Source organism: Hyla sarda, chromosome 12 (genome assembly GCF_029499605.1).
Source record: "Hyla sarda isolate aHylSar1 chromosome 12, aHylSar1.hap1, whole genome shotgun sequence".
NCBI lineage: Eukaryota > Metazoa > Chordata > Amphibia > Anura > Hylidae > Hyla > Hyla sarda.
Genome location: NC_079200.1, coordinates 77,288,877 through 77,314,631, shown reverse-complemented (window position 1 = coordinate 77,314,631; position 25,755 = coordinate 77,288,877). Strand labels below are relative to the sequence as shown.

The window sequence follows — 25,755 nt, the reverse complement described above, 5'->3', positions numbered from 1 at the left end:
CTTAGTGGATTCCTATGGCTCAATTTGTTGTACAGATAAGTTTTCTAAGTATCTTCTCTGTGGGTTGCCACCTGCTTAACTTGTTGGGGACGGAGGGCGTATGGCTACGCCCTTGCGTCCCGTCATTCAGCAGGCATCCTGTTCCAATGCCCAGGGAGGTCCTGAGATTCCCCCCCCCCCCCCCCATGTCGGTGACACCCCTCCTATCCCTGTTGGGGTTAACATTTGGTTCACCAAGTAGGCTGGGAAGAACGGGGGAACCAGCAACGAAGGTCCACTTCCCCATCGGTGGCGGCAGAGGACGGCCATGCGGCTCCCTGGATCCTACGGAAACCGGTGATTTGCCTAGCAACCTCTGGAGGGCTAAAGTCTGAGACCACTATACAGCGGTCTCTAAACTGTAGCCCTCCAGATGCTGCAAAACTACAACTCCCAGCATGCACACACACACACACAGTTTGCTGTCTGGGCATGCTGGGATTTGTAGTTTTGCAACATCTGGAGGGCCACAGTTTGGAGATCACTGTGGAGTGGTTTCTAAACTGTGGCCCTTCAGATCTTGCAAAACTACAACTCCCAGCATGCCCAAACAGCTGTGTCAGCATGCTGGGAGTTGTAGTTGCGTACCTCCAGCTAACAAAACTTGACTGAAGGTTTTCCAACCAGTGTGCCTCCAGTTGTTGCAAAAGTACAATTCCCAGCATGCACGGTCTGTCAGTACATGCTGGGAGTTGTAGTTTTGCAACAGCTGGAGGTTTGCGCAGGGTACATTCACATGGTCGGGTTTACAGTGAGTTTCCTGCTTCAAGTTTGAGCTGTGGCAAATTTTCCGCAGCAGCGCAAACTCCTAGCAGGAAACTCACCGTAAACACTAAACTACCACAAAATAAAGGGTAAAACACTACATATACACCCCTTACAATGTCCCCCCCCCCCCCCCCCCAATAAAAATGAAAATGTATTGTACGGCAGGGTTTCAAAAATGGAGCCCCCCAGCTGTTGCAAAACAACCACTCCCAGCATTTCCGGACAGCCACTGGACTGTCCAGGTATGCTAGGAGTTTAGCAACAGCTGGAGGCACCCTGTTTGGGAATCACTGGCGTAGAATACCCCTATGTAATCCCTAATTTAGTCCCCAAATGTGCGTGGCGCTCTCACTTTGGAGCCCTGTCGTATTTCAAGTTAACAGTTTAGGGCATTTCCGTACTCTGGAGCAATTGCACTATATATATATTTTTTTATTTTTTTTTCTCTCTCCTTTTACCCCTTATGAAAATGAAAAGTTGGGGTCTACACCAGCCTGTTAGTGTAAAAAAAAATAAAAAAATGTTTACACAAACATGCTGGTGTTACCCCATAAATTTTTATTTTCACAAGAGGTAAAAGGAAGAGACCCCCAAAATTTGTAACGCAATGTCTCCCGAGTACGGAAACACCCCATATGTGGGCGTAAAATTCTCTGCGGATGGGCAACAAGGCTCAGAAGTGAGAGCGCACTATGTACATTTGAGGCCTAAATTGGTGATTTGCACAGGTGTGGCTGATTTTACAGCGGTTCTGACAAACGCAAAATACAAACGTGTGACCCCATTTTGGAAACTACACCCCTCACTGAATGTAACAAGGGGTATAGTGAGCCTGAACACCCCACAGGTGTTTGACGAATTTTCGTGAAAGTTGGATGGGAAAATGAAGGAAAAAAAATTTCACAAAAATGCTGGTGTTACACTAAGTTTTTCATTTCCACAAGGGAAAATAGGAAAAAAGCACCCCACCCCCCCCCCCCCCCAAATTTTTAACCCCATTTCTTCCGAGTAAAGACATACCACATATGTGGATGTGCTCTGCAGGTGCACTACAATGCTCAGAAGATGAGCGCCATTGGATTGGAGAGAAAATTTGCTGGAAGTGAAGGCCACGTGTGTTTACAAAGACCCCATAGTGCCAGAACAATGGACCCCCACATGTGACCCCATTTTGGAAACTACACAGAATTTAATAAGGGGTGCAGTGAGCATTTACACGCCACAGGTGTGTGACAGATTTTTTGGAAGTGTCCCATGAAAATGAAAAACTGAATTTTTAATTTGCACAGCCCCCTGTTCAAAAGATCTGTCAAACACCAGTGGGGTGTAAATTCTCACTGCACCCCCTTAATTCTGTGAGGGGTGTAGTTTCCAAAATGGGGTCACATGTGGGGGGGTCCACTGTTCAGGGACTACGGATGGCCCCTGACTTCCATTCCAAACATTCTCTCTCCAAAAGCTCAATGGCACCCCTCTTCTGAGCATTGTAGTTCGCCAGCAGAGCACTTGACGTCCACACATGGTATTTCCATACTCAAAAAAAATGGGGTTACAAATTTTGGGGGGCAATTTCTTCCATTACCCTTTGTAAAAATGGTAAATTAGGGGGAAAAAATGCACTTTAACTCTCATTTACACAACTGATTTTAACGAAAAGTCGCCAAACACCTGTGGGGTGTTAAGGCTCACTGTACCCCTTGTTACGTGCCTTGAAGGGGTGTAGTTCCAAAATAGTATGCCATGTGGGTTTTTTGCTATTCTGGCACCATTTCAGAAACTCACTCTCCAAAATCCCACTGTCGCTCCTTCCCTTCTGAGCCCTCTACTGCGCTTGCCGAACACTTCACATACACATGAGGTATTTCCTTAGTCGAGAGAAATTGGGTTACAAATTTTGGGGGGCTTTTTCTCCCATTACCCCTTAACATGTGAGTAAAAAAGTGAAGATTGAGTTTTCTCCTTCACTTTGCTGCTATTCCTGTGAAACACCTAAAGGGTTAACAAACCTTTTGAATGTCATTTTGAATAATTTGAGGGGTGTAGTTTTTATAATGGGGTCATTTATTGGGTATTTCTAGTATGAAGGCCCTTCAAATCCACTTCAAAACTGAACTGGTCCCTGAAAAACTCAGATTTTGAAAATTGCTGCTGAACTTTGAAGCCCTCTGATGTCTTCCAAAAGAAAAACAACTTTATGATGCAAACAAAGTAGACATATTGTATTTGTGAATCAATATATAATTAATTTGGAATGTCTTTTTCCTTACAAGCAGAGAGCTTCAAAGTTAGAAAAATGTAAAATTTTCAATTCTTTCATCAAATTTAGTAATTTTTCAACCAAGAAATTATGCAAGTATCGACGAAAATTTACCACTAACAAAAGTAGAATATGTCACAAAAAAACTCGGAATCAAATTTATAAGTAGAAGTATTCCAGAGTTATTAATGTATAAAGTGATAAAGGTCAGATTTGAAAAAATTATCCCGTCCTAAGGGTCATAATGGGCTCTGGCCCCAAGGGGTTAAGAGAACAAGGGTCTCTTGTCTCCTGCATGCAAGGAGTGGCAGTGGCTCCACTCACTCACTATGGGACTGCTGAAGATAGTGATATACTCTGCTGCCCTTCAGCAGTGAATGGAGTAGCATGCTAAACCACCACTCCATTCACATGGGGTACAAGGGACAGTCATTATCTTGATCAGTGGGTGTCCCAAGATTTTGTACGTTTCCTTACAGTTTTTAGGTGCTATAGAAACAACCCCACTGTTCTCAGTTTGTCTGTGGTATTGCAGCCAAGTTCCATTTAAGTGAATGGAGCTGAGACAACTCTAGGACATGTATAGTGTTTTTGTAAGCAAGCAACTATTTTTTTTTCACTCCTGGATAACTCCTTTAGCCATACCAATAACACCACAAGCTAAAAGTGCTTTTTATGCAGTGAGTTAACTGCAGAAGATAAAAATGAAGTCCAGGGGGGGTTAATTAAAAAAATATATATATACAAAAGCCGCCACCTACAGCTGGATTCACACACATCCAGTTTTATGGATTCAGTCATTTGAGCTAAACACAGGCACCAGAAACTATGCGTGTGAAGTCAGCCTTATTCTGCATCAACAGGTATGACATTATATTCATTACACCACTAGAGGGCAATCTAAGCAACCAAATGTTCAACATAGAAGAGGTGACATAGCAGAATGTGGCTTCATTATTGTTACGAAGTGTCTGGGATTACCACTCCAGGTGACCGTATGCACTATATGTATTGTGGACTTCTAAAGAAGCATAATAAAACATCACACACTAATTTCATACCATTGGATAGATCATCCCCTACAGTATCTTCTGATCCAGATTCATCCTCCATCTTGACTGTCTCCTGATCTTCCACACTGGCTGGAGTATCTGGAGAACTGGCAGGCAGAAGTCCTTCCATGTTACTCATGGTAGAGGATTCTGAATCACTCCGGACCTTTCCGTGGACCCGTGAATGTAGCACTAGTTGTTGGTGGGTCCTAAACAGCTTCCCACAGTCTGTGCAGAGGGGTGTTTTATCTTGAGCACTCTGGCCCTTCAGTTCCTCCTCGTGGATATACTGCTCCTCCTTCAGTTCCTCGTCGTGGGTATACTGCTCCTCCAGATCCTGTGACGGAGTGTCTTTCACACACTCCTCACCTTTGGTAGCGTCTGTCTCAAAGTGAGTAGGCTGACTCATTTTTCCTGAATTCCAGAAATCAATGATTTCATCCTTGTCAGAATCAGTCTCTGGGTTGACTTCAAAGAATGGCTCCTTCACACGACCAAAGCCCAATTCCACTTTGCCTTTAGTCGCCAGTTGCCAGGCCTGGTATGTGTTAAACGGGTCCAGTTCCCCAATCCATTTGCGGGAGGGTTCAGGTTTATCAGTTTGTGGCTTGGAGGGTTTTAGATTTAAAAAGTTCAGGAAATCTTCTTTGGGGACATTCTCCAGGTCTTCTCTTGGTGCATTCTCTCCTGCCTTCACTCCTTTAACATGAATTTTACTGTGCTTCACCAAGGACTCTTTGTCGGGGAAGTAGAAGCCACACACCATGCAGAGCTTATATGGTGAAGAGACATTTTTGGCCACCTCTTCCTGGACAATCTCATTTATCGTTATGGGAGTCTCCACAACCACCTGTTTATTTTTCCCCCCAGTTCGGCTGGAATGGGTCCGCTTATGGTTTTTTAGAAACCAAGGCTCTTTAAATCGCCTACCGCAAATATTGCAAGAGTATGTGAAGGAATCCTTGTGCTTCTTCATGTGAGTTTCCAAGTCAGCTGAGTCAGTAAAGGTTTGACCACACACCTTGCAGTCAGAACCTTCATGGTCATCCTTGTCTTTCTCTTCTGTGCTCTTCCTGCGCTTGTCCTGAGGGCCCAGATATTCTGCCTCCACACACAAGACAGTGGGCTCACACAATGTTGGTCTATGCCGAGTCAGAACATGTTTTCCAAGTTCTTCGTGATTTTTATAGGACTCATTGCAAAACATACAGTCAAAAGCCTTGTCCCCTTCACCATGTATCAGAAAACTCTCCTGCAAGGCTTTTTGGGAGATAGCATTTTGCCGCTTCATGGCCCGGGATGAGCGAGAGCTTTCCATTTGGGAGCAGACAGAGCTACCGATGCCGTCAGGACCATCAATATATTCAGCGAGGGACTGAATGGGCATGTTTGCTGCCACAGATAGGGGCAAAGTAAGCCAACTTTGCCCTTTTAGGTCACAGCAGAGATACAGGCAACATGGGCATTCAAGGGGCACAAGTGTCAGTAATAAGGCACAAAAAAGAAATGGAGGTCACCAGGCAATGAATGGATAAGGGAGGATGAAGAGAATAGTTTTTAGTCAACACCAACATCTCCTTCTGATAAGAGGTGATAAATCCAGAAGGAAATTGTCCACAACATCCAAACCTGAAAAAGAAACAAAGTTAGTACAGGAAATGCAAGATAAACACAAGATTATAGTACACAGAAATGTAATATTTTACTAATCTTTTTAAGTATGAGTATGGGTGCTTTCACACCACGATTCTTCAATATGGTGACAGGATGTGAAAACCGGGCTCTCCTGTATCACAGCCGGACCCCATCTCATTCATTTAAATTTTTACCCTGTATCCGATTTTGTGACCAGACTGATAACCGTGGTACACTACGGTTTTCAGTCCAGTCACAAAACCAGATAGGGGCAAAAATTAGCTCACTGGAGTCACTATCTGACTCCAGTCGGCTCATTCAAATGAGTAAGATGGGGTCTGGCTGGGATACAGGAGAGCCCAGCTTTTAAATTCGGTTGCCGTATTGAAGAGTTGTGGTGTGAATGCACCCTAAATCAATATATTTTGCTCTGCATGTCCATATATTTGTATATTTAGGTACGTATACTGATTTATGAATATAGTTGTAGAAATGTAAACAAAATTATATTTTGTAAAAATGTTGGTCATATACAAGTATACATTTAGTTGTCTGTGCATATGTATATTTAGGCGACTATTTTGTGTTAGGAGTATAGATATATATTTGTTTGTATAGGTATATGGGTTTAGGTATCAATATACCCCCCCCCCCTTAGTTTTATGTGTATATACACATTTTCTTAGGGGAATAGTTGTATGTGCATATAGTTGAGTATATATAATTAGAAATATATAATTATATATGGATTACTGCATAAATATATGTGTACATAATGTTTATCAACATATTGACATATGTATGCAATTGTCTCTATACATATGTTTACGTGTATTTGTACACATTTTACTTTAATGCATATCTATTCTCTTCTTGCTCCACAACTATGCAAATAGCAGAATTGAGGTATCAACTTGTAAACACCAGGCGGGGGCAGCTCAAAAAGTATCCAGCAACAAAACAATGTCCCTTTGTTTAGTGACAGTTTGAAGGGAGTTTTCTATAAAATAAGTCATGTTTGGTGCCACAAAGCTCATGAGGACCCCACTGCCCCAATTACCATATGATTGGAGGACATTCCACACCCTTCATAGGTTGTTGAACCTAATGCCAATCTTCCTATTAAGCAGAAATTCTGTTTTCACACAGAATTTTATAATAATAATAATAATAAGTCTACAGGATGTATCAAGCCTCTATAGACATTTTATATTCTTCCCCAAAAAAATAAATATAAAGAAACCAAGAGGCTAGAATTAGGAAAAGCCAGAGCTCAGAGGAAAATGGCTTCCTGGAAGCAGCTAGGATGACTCCACCAGTCGCCTCTATTGTTGTGGCAACTCCACCAAACTTTTCTTGCAGCTCCAGAAGAGATAATTAAATCAGATGTAAATGAAGAGTTAAGTGTTAGCTGCTTGCTCTAGAATGTGAGAAGTAGTTTCCCTTTGTGTATCACTAGAAGGAAGATTAAGTGAGAGCAGGAAGGGAAGAAGCAGAAGCAGCAACTATAAGACACCTAGTAATGGAGATTTACAGAAGGACATGGGGAAGAATAGAATGGAATTAACAATGAAAGCCTCCATTGTACACACAAGGGTGGAACTGCTGGGGGGCAGTGGTAGAATAGTCAGACATTACAGAACAGAGTAACCTAGTCCCTTCTTTTTTTGCCCCCATCACATTAAGGACTCAAACACAAAACCCTCCTAATGGCACGATGTGGATTACAATGGCACCAGTGGAGGCTGCGGTATTGTCAGCTCGGTCACCCTTCACGATCCTTATCACTTCCATTACTATAGTGATCACTTGAGTTCTTCTCCAGCAGGTCACACACTACAGACCCCCCCAGTACCGGGGCAGGGTGCACAACTCTACGAACCTGCGCGAGTCAGGCGCTAATTACAGACGCCACCGAGGAGGAGGCAGCGCCGCTCGGGCTTCCTGTTGATCTCTTTCTTCCAGAGGACACTACAAGAAGCCTCCACTTCCCAATGCCACCAGCACCTCCTCCATTGTGATCTACACTGCACCTCCACCGAGGACGCCGCAAACATCAAGAGAAACTTCGTGTGATGACCACCCCCACTGCCCCCCTGATGGGCAGAGACACCATCACAACTCCTGCGGATACAATGTAACCAACTCACTCACCGGCCACTAACGGTATAGAACAGGGGCCACAGCAGGAATACAATGACTAATATATATATATATATATATATATATACATACATACACACACACACACATATAGAGTAGTATCCAGGACACAAGTTGCATGTATGGAGTGGGGTTACCTGTCCGCAGTGCGGGGGGCTCTACCTGCAGCCCCCTCCTCCTCCCCCTGGTTCTCCCGCAGCAGCTTGTGTTGTTCTTCTCATATTTGGGAGGCTGTGCGGTGTCTTGTACTTCCTGGCTGTGGGGCGCTCTCTCTCCTCCTGTCTTTATAGCTGTCCGTGCTCGTGTCCCCGCCCCCTCTCATCCTCTATTCTGCACTTCTTGTCCTGCCTTCTATACACGGCCAGGTGCGCTGTGTACACTGTCCGGTGTGCGGTACTGGAGGTGCCCTGCATCCCATGTGTACACCACAGTACATGTGTGCACCGCTGGGCCCTATTCACATCAGGAGATAATCGGTATCTAGATGCACATCTTTCTAGAGAGTATTCTATTCACACAGCCTAGTCCAGTGTTTTCCAAGCAGGGGGCCTCCAGCTGTGGCAAAACTACAACTCCCAGCATGCCCGGACAGCCTTTGGCTGTCCGGGCATGCTGGGAGTTGTAGTTTTGCCACAGCTGGAGACCCCCTGCTTGGAAAACACTGGCCTATTCTGAGGCTCAACAACACCCTCGTATTAGGCTGGGTTCACACTACGTTTTTGCCATACTGTTTTCAATCCGTTTTTCTAAAGAAAACCGTATGGCAAAAAAACGGATGGAACAGTATGGGGAAAAAGTAAACCGTATGCGTTTTTAAACAGTATACTGTTTTTAAAAGTGCATACAGTTCCGTCTGTTTTTATAAAAAAAAAAAACATAAGTTTTTGAAAATTTTGTGCATTTTTAATGGGAGGGGTCTTGGGTGGGGACTTTAGGATTCAAATGCGCATGTGCAAAGTAAAAATTTATACGTTTTTCCCGTATGGAACCGTATACATGTGCGTTTCCCATTGACGTCCATGTTAAAAAAAAACATGCGGTTGCAGTACGGTTTTTAAAACGGAGTCAAAACCGTGGTTGACCATGATTTTGTCTCCGGTTTAAAAACCGTACTGCAACCGCATAAGTTTTTTTTAACATGGACGTCAATGGGAAACGCACATGTATGCGGTTCCATACGGGGAAAACGTATACGTTTTTACTTTGCACATGCGCATTTGAATCCTAAAGTTCCCCACCCAAGACCCCTCCCATTAAAAATGGACAACATTTTCAAAAACGTATGTTTTAAAAACGCATACGGTTTACTTTTTTCCGTACTGTTCCATCCGTTTTTTTGCCATACGGTTTTCTTTAGAAAAACGGATTGAAAACAGTATGGCAAAACGTAGTGTGAACCCAGCCTTAGGGTGCATTCACACCACGTTTTTGCAATACAGTGCCCGTATCAGGTTTTTTAATGAAAAACAGATTCCTCAAAACCTGACTAAACTGTATCAAAACGTGTGTACAAATTTTAACCCGTATACAGTTGAAAACCGTATACGGTTTGAAAAAGGATGTCCAGTTGCATCTGTTTTTTTAAAGAAAAAAACGTATACGTGTTTAACTTTTCACTCCATTTTGAATAAAGTTTCACGTGTTTGATTGAAATTCCAAGGAAAAAAAAACTTGCAAAGTCAAAAACCGTATGGTGAAAACCGTATGGAACCGTAAGCACATACAGTTCTGTACGGTTCCTATTGACTCCCATGTTAGGCTGCATTCACACCTCGTTTTTTACATACGGGTGCCGGATCCGGCTGGGGGAGGGGCAAACCGGGCGCTCCCGTACCCCGGCCAGATCAGCCCGTGACTCCATTTACTTTAATGAGCTGACCGGAGTCAAACGGTGACTCCGGTCGGCTCAGTTTTGACCCGTATGCAGTTTTCTGACCGGACCTAAAACCGTAGTATGTTAAAAAAAAAAAAAAAAAAGTATGCGGTAGCAGTATGGTTTTTAAACCGGAGTCAATAACGTGGTTAACCACGTTTTAAAAAACGTTTTTTTTTTTAACATGGACGTCAATCGAAAAAGCACATGTATACATTTCCATACGGGAAACCTTATACGGTTTTTACTTTGCACATGCGCATTTTCATCCTTAAGTCCCCACCCAACACCCCTCCCATTAAAAATGGGCAAAATTTCAAAAAATGATGTTTTTTTATTTTAATAAAACCGTATGAATTTTTAAAAACAGTATACAACATGTTTCGCACATGTCGGGAAAATTCTGTCGTACGATATTAAATTCTGTTGCACAGGGGGAAAAAAAGTGGCGCACAGGAAAAAGCGTAAAGCAAATAAAGCAAAGTAACTCTGCACCAGGACGTAACTTTACATTCATGGTCGTTAATGGGTTAACAAACAAAAAGTAAAAAAAAAAAAGATAAAAAAATGAAAGCCAAGATAAAAAAAAAAGAGAGAGAAATTTCAAAAAAAATATTTAAAAAAATGAAAAATGTAATATAAAAAGCTACTAAGGGGACAAAGTAACATGATTTTCATAAAACCCACACTTTTTAACAGATTCCCCACACCTCAAGGCAGTCGGGTTGTCAAGTTCAGTAATTCACTAATTTTCTGGTGGGTTTTTAAATACAACTGTCGGATTTTCAGGAAAATGTAGGGAACATGCCCCTAATTATGCAAACCACGCCCCTTTAGTCGGGTTAAAAAATACTCTGAGTAATTGGAAAACCGTTGGGTTTTTACTAGTGTCGCACAAAGTGTCGCAGAGGAAGTGTGACACAAATTGTGTCGTGTAAGAGTCGGGATCATGTAATTAAATCAGGGCTACAGTGTTTTGGTTAGTCTTTTTATCCAAAACCAGGAAAAACATAGCGATATGGTTAACTCTTTCCATCATAGTTTTCTCTGTATCAGTTTCACTCCTGGTTTTGGCTAAATACAGCCCAAAATACTGTGTGTGAACCCAGCGTTTGGCTATGTAAGTGGGCAGTAGCTTAACCCAAACCAGGAGTGGGGCTCATAAAGAGAAAACTATCATGGAAAGATATGCAGGGAGATTGATCGAGACTTGCAGAGGAAAAGTGGAGCAGTTGCCTCAGGGGCCTTTTAAAAAAAATAAAAGAAGCAATCTGACTGGTTGCTATGGGCAACTGGTACACTTTCTCTCTGTATAAGATTTGAAAATTGATGATCTGTACCATTTTTGTTTTGACGTGACTTATTGATCGCTTTTTATAAAAAAAATTCTGATATGATGTGATTAAAAATCAGTATTTTTGGTGTTTGAAACATTATATTTTAGTTTTTTGGACATTTTGTTACGCAGGTGGCGATACCAAATATGTTAATTTAAAAAAATAATAATTTTATTGGGAAAATAAAGATGATTTGCTTCTTCTTATTAGGGGAGAGGGATTGATATAATTTTAGAGTAATTATTTTATTTTACAGTTTTTAAGTCCCCATAGGGGACTCTGTTTATGCAATCATTAGATTACATTTACTGTATAATGCTGTGCCTATGGCATAGCATTATACAGTGTGATCGGCGATCCACTGATATGGCCTGGCTAAACCAGTCTGCATCATTGGATCAGCGATAGACAGCAGGTAAGGGGACCCTCCTACACCATTTTAGCTCACCAAACCCCCGTGATTAAGTTGTGGTGGTTCAGTGAGTTCCACTGAGCTACCAGTAGCATTTACTTTCATTTTAGACACCATGATCAGCATTGATCACAGCATCTAAAGGGTTAAATGCTGACAGCAGCGGAATTGCTGCTGCAATTCATCAGCAGTGAGTGTCTGGATACTGATAGCAACCAGCTCCTGCACTCGCTTTAATCCCTTAAGAACCAAAGGCGTACAGGTACGCCCTGACGTCCTGGTACTTAAGGACCAAGGCCATACCTGTGAATTCCGGTCCCCGCCGTGAGCCGGGCGGGGACCGGGACGCCTGCTGACATCATTCAGCAGGCACCCCGTGCAAACTCCTGGGGGGTCCTGAGACCCCCTCAGATCGGCGATTTGCGGCGATTCCGGGTCAATCGGGTCACCAGTGACCCGGTGACCCAGAAAAAAAGGTGATTGGTGCAGGTCGAGTCGGCACCAATCACCCTTGACCAGCAGGAGTGAGGTGGCACCGATGCCAACTCACGATCAGTGTTATTAGTCAATCAGACATCTTATCCCCTATCCAAGATGTCTTAGGGCTGGAGTACCCCTTTAGGGTGAAAATGGGCTTGGTCCTTAAGGGGTTAAAGTCACTTAAGGCTCCAAGGTGTATAAGTAGGTGAGAGAAAAAAATAGAGTGATTTTCCCACAGCAACCAATCACAGCTCAGCTTTAACTTTACCAGAGCTCGTTAGCTGAGCTGTGATTGGTTGCTGGGGAAAAATTACTCAATTTTTTTGTCTGGGTCTACATCCTTATGTAAAATTCTCAAGGATTTGAAAATGTTCCAAAAAGAATAATGCTCCACAATTAGGCCGGGTTTACACTACAGAATTTCCAAGCAAAATTTTTAAATTCCGCTCAGAAAGTAAGATGCAGCAGAGTATCATTGCATGTTTACGATGCAGCAGAGTATCATTGCATGTTTACGATGCAGCAGAGTTCCATTGCCAGCAATGAAATTCCACTACACAGTGCACACTATGGAATTTTAGAGGCAGATATTCTGTCGCTGAAATTCCACTGCATAAAAAAACAGACTTGTCCATTCTTTAGATGGAATCCACTCCACAGACTTTGTCATCTATAGGGACGGCAATGTCCGCACTGCGCTAGCGCCAACTGCTTCAGTTGGCCATACTCAGAAGCTCAGAAGTGTGAACCCGGTCTTATAGTCTGTATCAGTTTCCCACGTCAAGAAGAGGGCTTGTATACATATTTTGGCATAAATTAAACCAATTAATAGGCTGTATACATTTAGGTAGAAGTGTGAAAAGATAAGACAAATGTATTATACAGCTTAAGCCTGTAATAAATGTGACACCTCTTGAGACGTCTTGTCTGAATGATATATCAGACGGCATTAGTAATCTGTCCCATTGTCTTTAATCAGGGGTGTAGCTATAGGGGGTGCAAGATTAGTAGTCACACCCGAGCACTGGTTGCCAATCTGAACTTTTCCTGGGCAAATTATTAAAAAATCACAATCTATAAAAAAATCATGGCTTATCTAGGAATTTCTGGATGGTAGGAAACCCAGGACTGACGGGGCCCTAAATCTGTACATATTGAAAGACTCTGGTCTTATAAATGACACACGGTAGGTAGGTGAGGTCCTAGAAGTTTTGGGTTATGTCTCTGTACCCAGAGATAAGCAGAGGTTTCTGACAGCCCCTTATCCCCATAGATAAAGTTACAGCCCCCCACCAGATGTCATGTAAAGAATAAAGTATAAGCGTTGTGTGCTTACATACTTTGTGTTATATTAGTGTATGTGTGTGGAATCCACTCTGTATAAACTATATTTTGCTGAGGCAGATTTAAAAATCAATGTACAGAAAAATAATAAGGGGCTTATTGTTTATTGACATGTTTCCTGCATTGAATACACAACATCCAGAAAATCTGCATCATATATGTGACGGTATGCCCTCGGATTTCTGCCACTGATAAGCAATTCATTTTTAAAAGGAAGAATGTGTTGTGTTTGAGTGAATATATTTTTACATGTTTTCTATGCATTTGTACATTCATATACATTAAATATGTGAGTTTTTATAAGTGAGGCTATTTTCCCAATACCTGAAATGTAAAGTTTTTTTCTTTGGATTATTTTCCCCAGTGTTTTTGTTATACTTAATGGGGGACATTTATCAAGGTATTTACATAGTTACATAGTTACATAGTTAGTATGGTTGAAAAAAGACATACGTCCATCAAGTCCAACCAGGGGATTGAAGGGAAGGGTGTAAGGGGATAAGCGAAAGGGATGTCGTTTTATAATTCTGCATAAGCATTAATGTTATTTTGAGCCTTTTTGAGGCTATTTAGAGCCTTTTTTTTTTTGCTTACAAAAGTTGCACAAAAAGTCACACATGCACCTAAGCACTTTTTTGTGCGACTTTTGTGGGTAAGCAAAAAGTTGCAAACAAAGCCTTACCTAAGCAAATTTCAGTTTTCACTTTGCAGTGGTCAGGTATTTATGATGTGCGAAAGTCAAACCGCCTTCAAAAAGTCGCAAGTCTGCCCCAGTCCGCCGCTTATCTCTCCCCTGCCGCTCATCTCTCCTCCGCCGCTGCCGCTCATCTCTCCCTTGCCGCCGCCATTCATCTCTCCCCCGCTGACGGCAGTTTTAGTTTAGAATTGAGGTGCCCCCAGCTGTTGCTAAGCTACAACTCCCATGACGAGAGTTGTAGTTTAGAAACAGCGAGACTCCAGCTGTTGCTAAATTACAAGTTATATCTTTTCCAGTCAGCCAAAGGCTGTCTGGAAATGATGGGAGTTGTGGTTTAGCAACAGCTGGAGGCTCTCTGTTTGTAAACGCTGGTTTATGGGCGTTTTCCCTAAGGGAGGGCACCATAAATGTACTAAACAATTTTCTGTGTTTTTTTTTCTTCTCATTTCAGATCCGCGCATGCAGAGGACTTCTTCAGAATCAGTGGACTACATCGATGACCAACATTTTTTTTTGTTTAAAATTAATAAAATGGTTAACTAGATTGGGCTTGTGGGGGAGTGTTTTTTGGAATAAAAGTTTTTAAAAAGTGTAGGTTTTTTATTTTATTTACTTTACAGGCTTAGTAGTGGAAGCTGTCTGATAGAAAGAGTCCTTTACCAAGCCAGCCTTAGCATTAGCCACAAAAACAGCTAACACGAACCCCCAATTATTACCCCGCTACCGTTTTTTCTATTATTTATGCAAAATATGTGTGAGGGTTCCCCATATTTTCATTCTCAGCTAGAAACCAACCAAGCAGCAACAGCCTGACGTTACCAGGGTGGGCGAGGACCATTGTTACTGGCCCTCCCCAGCCTAAATAACGCTAGCCTGTTACTGCCTAGGCCCAGGAGTGCCATTTTTGATGCTTCGGGCCTGTTGGTACCAGCTTTTCCCGGCACCCCGGTGGTAATAATTGGGGGTTAGCGCTAGCTGTTTTTGGGGCTAACGCTAAGCCCCGGCTTAGTAATGGATTCCGTCTATAAGACAGCTTCCACTACTAAGCCTGTAAAGTAAATAAAAAAAACAACACTTTTTAAAAACTTTTATTCCAAAAAATACTCCCCCACAAGCCCTCATTAACCATTTTATTAATATAAAAAAAACGCATTTGAACAAGTCCTCTGCATACACGGATCTGAAATTATAAGAAAAAAAAAACAGCCCATAAACCAGCGTTTCCACCAGAGCCCCCAACTGTTGCTAAAGTACAACCCCCATTATTTCCAGACAGTCTTTGGCTGTCTGGAAAGACATAAGTTGTAATTTAGCAACAGCTGGAGTCTCGCTGTTTCTAAACTACAACTCCTATGATGAAAAAATAGCCCTCACACATCCCCATATACGGAAAAATAAAAGTTAGAGGGGTCAGAAAAGGGCAATTTTAAATGTGCTAATTTTCTTATAAATAGTTTTATATATATATATATATATATATATATATATATATATATACATATATATATATATATATTTTTTTTTTTTAAGTAAAACAAAATCAAAACTATATAAGGCCCCTATCACACTGCCGCAAATGTCCGTCAGCCACTTTTTTTTTTTTTTGTGCCTTAACAGACGTTATTTTTGATGGGGCACAATGGGAAACAACGGGTCCCGACAGATGCCATTCACTATTATGGGTTCTGTAGGGTGCAGTTGATTTTTGACGGGAGTAACGGGAGGAAAAAAGTTGCATGATGTATTTTTCCTCCTGCTATTCTCCCCGGGTTCTCCTCTCCATGGACATACCACTGTTGTGTCACAATGGCAGTGTGAAAGAAGCCTAAGTTTGATATCATTTCAACTGTATGGACCTACAGAATACATAGAATGTGTCATTTTTGAACTGGGTAGAAATGGAAGTTTTTTCATTTTTGGCCCACAAATTATTATTTTTTTTTCGCCATAGATCTTCTGGAGAAATTATTGATGTCATAACAAAATAAAATTAGTGGTGCAAAAAACAAGGCCTTATATGTAAGGTGGAAAATTGAAAGCATTATGATTTTAAGAAGGTGAGGAGAGAAAAAAAAATTCAAGAATAAAAAACCCTGTGTATATATCTCACACATTTTTTACAGAGGAGAGGAGGTGGGGTTACAAAGTGGTGTCCTGGAGTCATTTATTGGTTTTTGCTTAAGTAAGCCAAATTTATCAAACCCCTGTGATATTATAATAAATATGTCACACATAAGTAAAACCAAAAGCAAGAAAAAATGCCTACAGAACTTGCTTATCAAAGCAACGATGATAAATGTCCCCGAATGTTTTTATGAAATTTGCAAACCAGCATTTTTTTTGGAACAAATATAGCCCAAAATGTGTAAAAATGTTCTTTAAAATAAATTAAAAAAAAACATGTATTTTTTTAGCTGTAATATTTTCAGAATGTGAATTAACAGCTATTTTTATATTGAGTTAAATAGACCTCAATATTAAATAAAGATGCTTTAGGGGGGCCATGAACTGCATTTATTGACTCTGAAAATGGCCCAAAATACTGGCGGATATTTATCTAAAAATCCTGTGTAAAGGAAGAGTGATGCAGTTGCCCATAGCAACCAATCAGAATCCTTCTTTAATTTTTTCAGAGGCATTTCTAAAATCAAAATAAGCAATCTGGTTGCTATGGGCAACTGCATCGCTCTTTACACAGGTTGGATAAATCTCCCTATGTGTAAACAGCCTATGTAAGGGCTTGCTTTTTGCATGACCAATTGTACACCAATTATTTTACCATAAAATGTACAGCAAACCCCAAATATGGTTATTTGTGAGAGGAAATTGAAAAGTAGACTGCAATTTTTCAAATTTTGGAGGGTTTTGTTTTCATGCTGGACACTTTACGGTAAAAATGACAAGATTCTGCATTGGAATCCGGCACAGAGATTCCGCTGTAGCAGAGTTCAGTTGAGTTCAATGGGATTCTGCTGCTCTGTGCACAGAAATTCCCTTTTCCGTGTCCACACAAAGAATGAACATATTCATTCTTTGTGCGGACTCCGCACAGAATGCTTAGCCGCCTATGAGATGGCGCATTTCTGTGCGGCCCCACAGTGTCTGGAATGTCCACACATTCCGACGTGTTAACATAGCCTTATTGTACTGATTTAAAAAAAACTCAAACTTTTTCCACAAAATAAGTATGTTTAAAATTTCCCTATTTTGTCCACCTACAACTTTCTCTTTTTTCAGTATATAGGGCTGTATGGGCTTATTTTTTGCGCCGTGACCTGTATTTTTTTTTTTTTTGTACCACTATTTGATCACATTTTATTATTTTGCTTTTGAATGTCATGTGACCAAAACACAGCAATTTTGAACTTTTTATTTTTACGTTTATGCCGTTCACCATACGGATCACTTAAATTATATTTTGATAGTTCGGACATTTACGCTCGCGTCGATACCAATTATGTTTATTAATTTTTATTTTATGCTTTTTGGGGGTAAAACTTTTTTTCCCTTTTTTTTTTTTTTTTTTACACTTGTTATGTCCCCACAGGGGACTTTTTATATTAGCAATCATCACATTGCTATTACTGTTCAGTGCTATGCATAGACATAGACCTGATCAGTATTATCGCTGATCTTCTTCTCTGGTCTGCTCTATGCCAGACCAGAGAAGAAGACCTTGGTAGAGCGGCGGAGGCAGGTGTCCATCGGCATCCTGACGAAAACGGGATGAAGACGTATACTGTTAATGTGAGCAGCCGATTGCATTCACTTCTATGGCTGAACACAGTCACTTAGGGGGAGATTTATCAAAACCTGTCTAGAGGAAAAGTTGCTGAGTTGCCCATAGCAACCAATCAGATCGCTTCTTCCATTTTGCAGAGGCCTTTTCAAAAAATTAAAAAAGTGATCTGATTGGTTACTATGGGCAACTCAGCAACTTTCCCTCTAGACAGGTGTTGATAAATCTCCCCCTAGTGACTCAGTTCAAGAGGTTTGCACTATTTTGAATGCGCAACAGTCCACGCTTTTGAGTCCGGTTAAAAATCATGGTTGCGACCTAAACTGATTAACTAGGTGACTTGTTCGGCCATAGAAGTAAATGGGGTCTGCTGCTGTTGTTAACAGTATACGTTTGCATCCCTTTTTTCCACAGGATGCTGACAGATATGATTACCGAGGGCATGAATGTAGTGTAAACCGAACCAGAAATCTGGAATGGATCCAGACTACAGAAAAAGCTGCAAATCTCTCCATTAGGCTAGGGTAAGTAGCTTTTTTAGTCAAAGCCCGGAATGGATTAAACCCCTAAAGGACCAAGTCCAATTTTGCACCTACAGACCCATATAAGGGCTTGTTTTTTGTGTCACCAGTTGTACTTTGTAATGACATTAATCAATTGATAACAAAATCTACGGCGAAACCCAAAAAAAAAATTGTGGAGTGAATATGAAAAAACAAACAAATGCCATTTTGTAACTTTTGGGGGTTTCTGTTTCTACGCTATGCACTTTTTGGTAACAATGACACATTATCTTTATTCTGTAGGTCCATACTGTTACAAGGATACCCAATTTATATAGGTTTTATTTAATTTTAATACTTTAAAAAATATATAACTACATGGACCAAAATTTGTATGTTTAAAATTGTCCTCTTCTGACCCATATAACTTTTTTTTCAGCATACATGGCTATATGAGGGCTCCTTTTTTTTGTGCTGTGATCTGTAGTTTTTATCGCTGCCCTTTTTTGCTTTGATGGGACTTTAAAAAAAACTGTTTATGTAATATGACCAAAAATGCACAATTTTGGGCTTTGGTATTTTTTTTTATGTGTACACCATTGACCGTGCGTTTTATCTAACCTTATATTTCAATAGTTCTGACAATTACGCACGTGGCGGTACCACGTATGTTTATGTTTGACTACATTATAAATTTTTACATTAACATTTTTGATTACAGGGGTTAATTGACTTATTTTTTATTTTTTTTTAACCCCATAGGTTGGTTTAACATGCAGTCTTGCGATTACATACACTGTTCAATGCTGAGCTTTGGCTCAGCATTGATCAGTGTTAGGGTCTATTCACACGGCAGAATTTATGCATGTGGACGCACTAATTTTTCTCCCGCTATACTTTTGTCGTTTTACAACGGCCGGTATACTGTCGACTCACAACAGCAGTGTGAAAGTAGTCTTATAGGTGCTCTGCTGCAATAGCCTGCAGAGCCTGGCTGGGACATCAGAGCACCGATCGGACAGCGAGGAAGCAGGTAAGGGCCCTGCCGCTATCCACTCAGCTGATCGGGATCGGCGATTTTGCCTTGGATGTCCTGAACAGCTCTGCTGAGCTACCTGCACCGTTAAGGCTAGGTTCAGACTACAGAATCTTCGGGCAGAAAATTTCCGCCTGGAGATTCCGAGTTCCGCCTGCGCCGACTGAATTAGTCGGCACTAGGACCGCGCGGACACTGCAGTCTCCTATAGACTGCTATGTGTTCCGCTCAGTTTTACGCCTGAAGAGAGAGCAAACCCTTTCTTCAGGCGGAAATTTTCTAGCGAATTTTCAAAGCGGATTTTCCGCTTCACAAATTCCGAAGTGTGTATTTGTGAACGGAAAACCATTCACTACACTAGACATTTTAGCAAGCGGAATTTCTGACAGAAATTTTACGTCTGAATTTCTGTGGGAAATTCTGTAGTCTGAACCTAGCCTAACTCCAGCATTTAGACGCAGCGATCAAAGTTGATGTCCGGTGAAAGTTGATGTTGGTGATGTCCGGCATTAACCGTGGGTCCTGGCTGCTGATAGCACCAGGTATGGAACGTGCTCAGCTCGTGATCATGCTTTAAACAACGGTAACGGGACCAGGGCATACAGGTACGCCCTTGGTTCTTAAGTACCAGGACGCAAGGGCATAAATGTACACCCTTCATCCTTAAGGGGTTAAAGGGAGTGGGAAATATAAAGAAAGGCTAGGTACATACTGCGTTTTAGCAGTTTGTCAGAGGTATTCGTCGGCATCCCGTTTTCTTCAAGATGCTGACGAATACCTCTGACAAACTGCTAAAATGTATACTGTAACGGAGAGCAGCGGGTACCATTTATTTCTGTGGCCCAAGTGGAGTCACCTAGTGAGTCCATTTGGGACGTATGCACTCTTTTAAGCAGTCTGCTGTGTTGTCCAGTCTGCTATAAATAGCGCATATGTCCATAACATATTCGGACCATTGAAATTAACGACACCGGCTACTTTCCACAGGATGACGACGTCTGGCGGAAACCTTATAGTAAGTTATAGCACGGCTAATAACACATGGTTTTATAGGATTAGGATACACACTGCATTAGTGCTTCCGTCAGATGCATTGGAATGCTGACATATACTGTAACAGAGGGTAAAGAATGCCATTCATTTCAATAGCAATAGCCAGAACAGAGTTGGGGCATATACGCTATTTTAGGCTGACTCCAAAGTGCGGTCTGCAGCATCTCCTAGTCTGCTTAAAATCCTATAAAATAATGTTAATGTCCCCAACTGAGTCACTAGGTGACTCTTTTCTGGCTATTAAAATAAATAAATCCATTGCCCTCTGTTACAGTATACATCAGCAACCTTTTTTGGGGGTAAGCCGATGCATACGTCTGACTGAAGCACTAACACAGTGTGGACCTAGTAAGTTATAGCACAGCTCATGAGTAATAACACATATACACAGTGTTACATAAGTCACATTTTTATATATATATATATATATATATATATATATACACACAACATTTTTGACAAATATGGCAGTATTTCTGTGCCCTTATTGTGGCGACAAGTGCTGCTGTATTTCAGGTGTAAGGGTAAGTTCAGACGAGCGGATTTACAGCGTATTTTACCATGCGGATCCGCCGTTGAAGGACCTCTGTATGCTGCCTTTACATGTGCCTGCTCGGAGTGGCAATTCGCCGCTACGTGCAGAAACACTGAAGCTATGTGCTATGTGTGTACTCGCACACATGTTGGCCGCTACCCCAGCTCTATGAGCTAGACTGAGAGCTGTAGCGATGTGCGAGTATACCGCATTGTGCCGCTCCAAGCAGGCACATGTAATGGCAGCATACAGAGGTACTTCAGCGACAAATCCGCAGCGAAATACGCGCTGTAAATCCGCTCGTCTGAACGTACCTAATGGTGTTATAGATCCCTATGATTTGGGCCATTATATCTGTGGATGGGCAGGGGCTTACTGCCATAATACATACCCAGAAATTCAGCCATTTTACACTCGTCTGGTTTGGAAATTTCACATTAAATAAAGGGACGGTTTCCATTGGTAGGATCTTTTTATTTACCACATTTTATAACCCCATGTAGTAAATGACTGTTTTACCTGTTCACAATAATCGTCCTGAGCTGTGGTAGGACTACAAGTACCAGCCTCACCTCCCACAAATCGAACATATTCGAGGCAACACCATAAAATGTCTGTCATGAGAGGTTTCTGTCACCACACACAGAGAGGAAAAAGTTAATGTTTTCCTCACAACAACCTGCCATGTGCTTCGTCTTCCCTTACATAACATTTTTTAAGTCAGCTTTTGTGGTTTTCTTCCCCTCTTATCCTGAAATATCTTATTCATTCCTATAGTTTTTTTTTTTAGGTATTTCATTTATGCGCATGCGCAACACCCGCCCGTTGCTCTCAGTTCTGCAGCGGGCACGCGCTTTACCTTATCGCAGGAGGACGCGGTTCCATGAGATCACGTGACCGCCAGACGCGTGCCCGACACGGACAGTTGGGGTATCGACCGTTGGACTATTGTGATGATTTTTTTTTATCACGGCGGGAAAGGTAGAGGTCACGTGACCCCAGCCAAGTGCAGCCAAAGAATGGTGGTAATTGCTGACTGACTATACGTTGTACTGCTTCTAGTCTGTTATAATAGTCAGGAGATAATATGATATTCTGACAGAAAAAGTGAGAATACATGTAGAATTCTGCATTTTGTTAAGAGTGACAGGTTGTATTACCTCAGTTTCACTTTATTTTAACCTCTTTTGGCCTTAAGGCCAATTTTCGCTTCTGCACTTTCGTTTGTTCCTCCTTCTTTTCTAAAAATCATAGGGGGAGATTTATTAAAACCTGTGAATAGGAAAAGTTGCCCATAGCAACCAATCAGATCACTTTTTTCATTTTTAAAGAAAACTCTGAAAAATGAAAGAAGCGATTCAATTGGTTGCTATGGGCAACTGGGTATTTCTCCTCTGCACAGTTTTTGATAAATCTCCCCCATAGTGCTTTCAATTTGGCACCTACAGCCCCATATAAGGCTTGTTTTTTTGCGTCGCCAATCATACTTTGTAATGACATCACTTGTTTTGTAACATAAAAAAAAATAATTTGTGTGGTAAAAAAAAAATAAATGCCATGTTGTAATTTTTGGGGATTTTTTTGTGCCGTAATCTGTAGTTTTTATTGGTACCTTTTTTGATTTGATGGGACTTTCTTCGCTTTTTATAAAAAAAAATTTACTGTACAAAAATGCACAATTTTGGACTTTGGTATCTTTTTTTACTTGTATGCAAATGACTGTGCGGTTTAACTAACCTTATATTTTACTAGTTCGATCATTTTTTTTATTTTTTTTTTTTACATTATTTTATTTAAAAAATAAGAAAAGTAGGAGGAGTGATTCAAACTTTTATTAGGGAATGGGTTCATTCACTTTTATGAACGCTGTTTTTTTTATTTTTACACTTTTTCCTTTTTTTTTGTCCCCATAGGGCGCTATAACATGCAATCTTGTGATTGCATACACTGATCAATGCTGAGCTTTGGCTCAGCATTGATTATTGTTGGGCCCCTTTCACACTACCGTTGTCACCGTGCAAAAACTCCCGTCTGAAAGTCCCCAATATGGCCGTCAAAATATCCTATTCATGTCAATGTGATTTTTTGACCTTCCTTCAGCACCAGTTATGTCCTGTTATGACTAATGGGTGTTATTTTTGCCGGCACAAAAGACAGTGCATGCAGTAATTTTTGTCCCATCAAAAATAACAGTGGAATAACGGCTGTTAAAATTTTAACATTGAAGTCTATGGGGGACTGATGTTCACAAATGACATCCGTTAGTGGCCGTTATTTTAACGTCTGTTATGATCTGTTATTTCTACTGCGAATGCTCAGAACATGGAAATAAAATAACGGACATAAAATAACAGACTATAATGGATGAAATAACAGGTGATAACAGATGGAACATGTGGAACATGTCCGTTATTTTGACATTGGCCATCCGTTATGTGCAGTTATTTTGTCAAATTTTTTTCATGACCTCTTTTAGCAGAAAATCGGCTGTTAAAATGCAGGTACATGACGATAGTGTGAAAGAAGCCTTATGGGGGGCTCTGCTGCTTTAGCCTGCAGAGCCTGGCTGGGCTGCAGCACCGGAGCACCGATCAGACAGAAAGGTAAGGGCCATCCACTCAGCTCATCTGACCCCGCAATTTCACCGCGAATGTCTCGTTCAGCTCCACTGAGCTAATCGGCACCATTAACTCTCGCATTTAGATGCCACAACTTTGATTGTGGCGTCTAAAGGTTTAATGCCGGGCATTGGCCCGATCTGCAATGTCCGGTATTAACTGTGGGTCCTGGCTGCTGATAGAAATCGGGACCCATCAGGTATGAGACGTGCTCAGCTCGTGAGCAAGCGTCACACTACGGTAACGGGATCAGGACGTACAGGTACGCCCTTGGTCATTAAGTACCAGAATGCAAGGGCGTACCTGAATGCCCTTCGTCCTTAAAGGGTTATGGTTGGTTTCACACAGGCATCATACAGGTGTATTTTTGCACCTGTGTTTATAGCTGCAGCCTGACCGTGGGTTTCACGATTCGGTTATCTCCCAGATATGGCAGTGATTTATGGCGTATCTGTGACAATGTTCGCTGCCTGTATTCTGTATAGCAGGCACCTTGCCCTTCCAATGGGTGTATCCATCCTTGCTGTTGACACGTCATGTTATTCCTGCCATTGTTTACCACAGATTCATGTTCAGAAAAGCAGCGAACAACTTCGGTAAGGTGATTTCACATAGGTCAATGTTAAGCTACGTTCACACGGTGAAATGTCTGCACTAAAAATTTCTACGCAGACATTCCATAGACTGCGCTCAAAAATGCATCGTCTTATTGACGGAAATTCATTTCTGAGAATACTTCGCAAAAACATCGAACATGCACTATGGAAAAAGGAGCTGACATTGGCCAGGTCAGTGCTGGTAACACATCATGTAATGTACTGAACTGGCTTAATGTAGAGATGGTACAAGGTAAGTTAAGTGATATAAATGTAAGCAAATCTCCAGGGCCAGATGGACTACACCCAAGAGTTCTTAGAGAGGTAAGTTCAGTAATATCTGTACCCCTGTTCATGATATTTAGAGATTCTCTGGTGTCTGGTATTGTGCCAAGGGACTGGCGCAAGGCGAATGTGGTGCCAATCTTCAAAAAGGGCTCTAGGTCTTCCCCAGGAAACTATAGACCGGTAAATTTAACGTGCATTGTGGGTAAATTGTTTGAAGGACTTATAAGGGATTACATACAGGAATACATAGGGGATAATTGTATTATAAGTGATAGCCAGCATGGGTTTACTAAGGATAGAAGTTGTCAAACCAATCTAATTTGCTTTTATGAAGAGGTGAGTAGAAGCCTTGACAGAGGAATGGCTGTGGATATAGTGTTTCTGGATTTTGCTAAAGCGTTTGATACTGTCCCTCATAGACGTCTGACAGGTAAGTTAAGGTCTTTGGGCTTGGAAATTTTAGTTTGTAACTGGATTGAACACTGGCTCATGGACCGTACCCAGAGAGTGGTGGTCAATGATTCGTACTCTGATTGGTCCCCGGTTATTAGTGGTGTACCCCAAGGTTCAGTACTGGGCCCGCTGTTGTTTAATTTATTTATCAATGATATAGAGGATGGTATTAACAGCTCTGTTTCTATCTTTGCAGATGACACCAAGCTTTGTAGCACGGTACAGTCTATAGAGGATGTGCATAAGTTACAAGATGACTTGGATAGACTAAGTGTCTGGGCATCCACTTGGCAAATGATGTTCAATGTGGATAAATGTAAAGTTATGCATCTGGGTACTAATAACCTGCATGCGTTGTATGTCTTAGGGGGGATTAAACTGACAGAGTCACTGGTAGAGAAGGATCTGGGTGTACTTGTAGATCACAGACTACAGAATAGCATGCAATGTCAGGCTGCTGCTTCCAAAGCCGGCAGGATATTGTCATGTATCAAAAGAGGTATGGACTCAAGGGACAGGGACATAATACTCCCCCTTTATAAATCATTGGTACGGCCTTACCTGGAATATGCTGTTCAGTTTTGGGCACCTGTCCATAAAAGGGACATTGCGGAGTTGGAAAGGGTGCAGAGACGCGCGACTAAACTAATATGGGGCATGGAACATCTTAGCTATGAGGAGCGATTAAAGGAGTTACAATTGTTTAGTCTTGAGAAGAGACGTTTAACCCCTTAAGGACGCAGGACGTAAATGTACGTCCTGGTGAGGTGGTACTTAACGCACCAGGACGTACATTTACGTCCTAAGCATAACCGCGGGCATCGGAGCGATGCCCGTGTCATGCGCGGCTGATCCCGGCTGCTGATCGCAGCCAGGG

At 41.5% G+C, this 25,755-nt stretch overlaps 1 protein-coding gene and 1 long non-coding RNA gene across 9 annotated transcripts in view; one reads left to right on the top strand and one right to left on the bottom strand.

The window, feature by feature from the left end:
• Positions 1-21,915, bottom strand: part of ZNF217 (zinc finger protein 217) — a 28,418-nt gene extending 6,503 nt beyond the window's left edge. For 2 of the 5 annotated variants that reach the window (XR_008849173.1, XM_056547745.1), the window contains exons 1-2: positions 21,443-21,775; positions 4,126-5,745 (exon numbers count right to left, since the gene is read on the bottom strand). Coding sequence is in view for 4 of the 5 variants with exons in the window: in XM_056547745.1 (XP_056403720.1) it covers positions 4,126-5,503 (1,378 nt within the window). In the remaining variant the exon portion in view is untranslated. The other 3 variants (XM_056547747.1, XM_056547746.1, XM_056547748.1) reach the window with 3 other exon arrangements.
• Positions 7,818-25,755, top strand: part of LOC130296329 (uncharacterized) — an 88,920-nt gene continuing 70,982 nt past the window's right edge. Inside the window, exon 1 of one of the 4 annotated variants that reach the window (XR_008849177.1) lies at positions 7,818-7,917. This is a non-coding gene — a long non-coding RNA (uncharacterized LOC130296329). Of the gene's footprint in view, positions 7,918-21,822; positions 22,074-25,755 lie in introns of those variants that run through there. The other 3 variants (XR_008849175.1, XR_008849174.1, XR_008849176.1) reach the window with 3 other exon arrangements.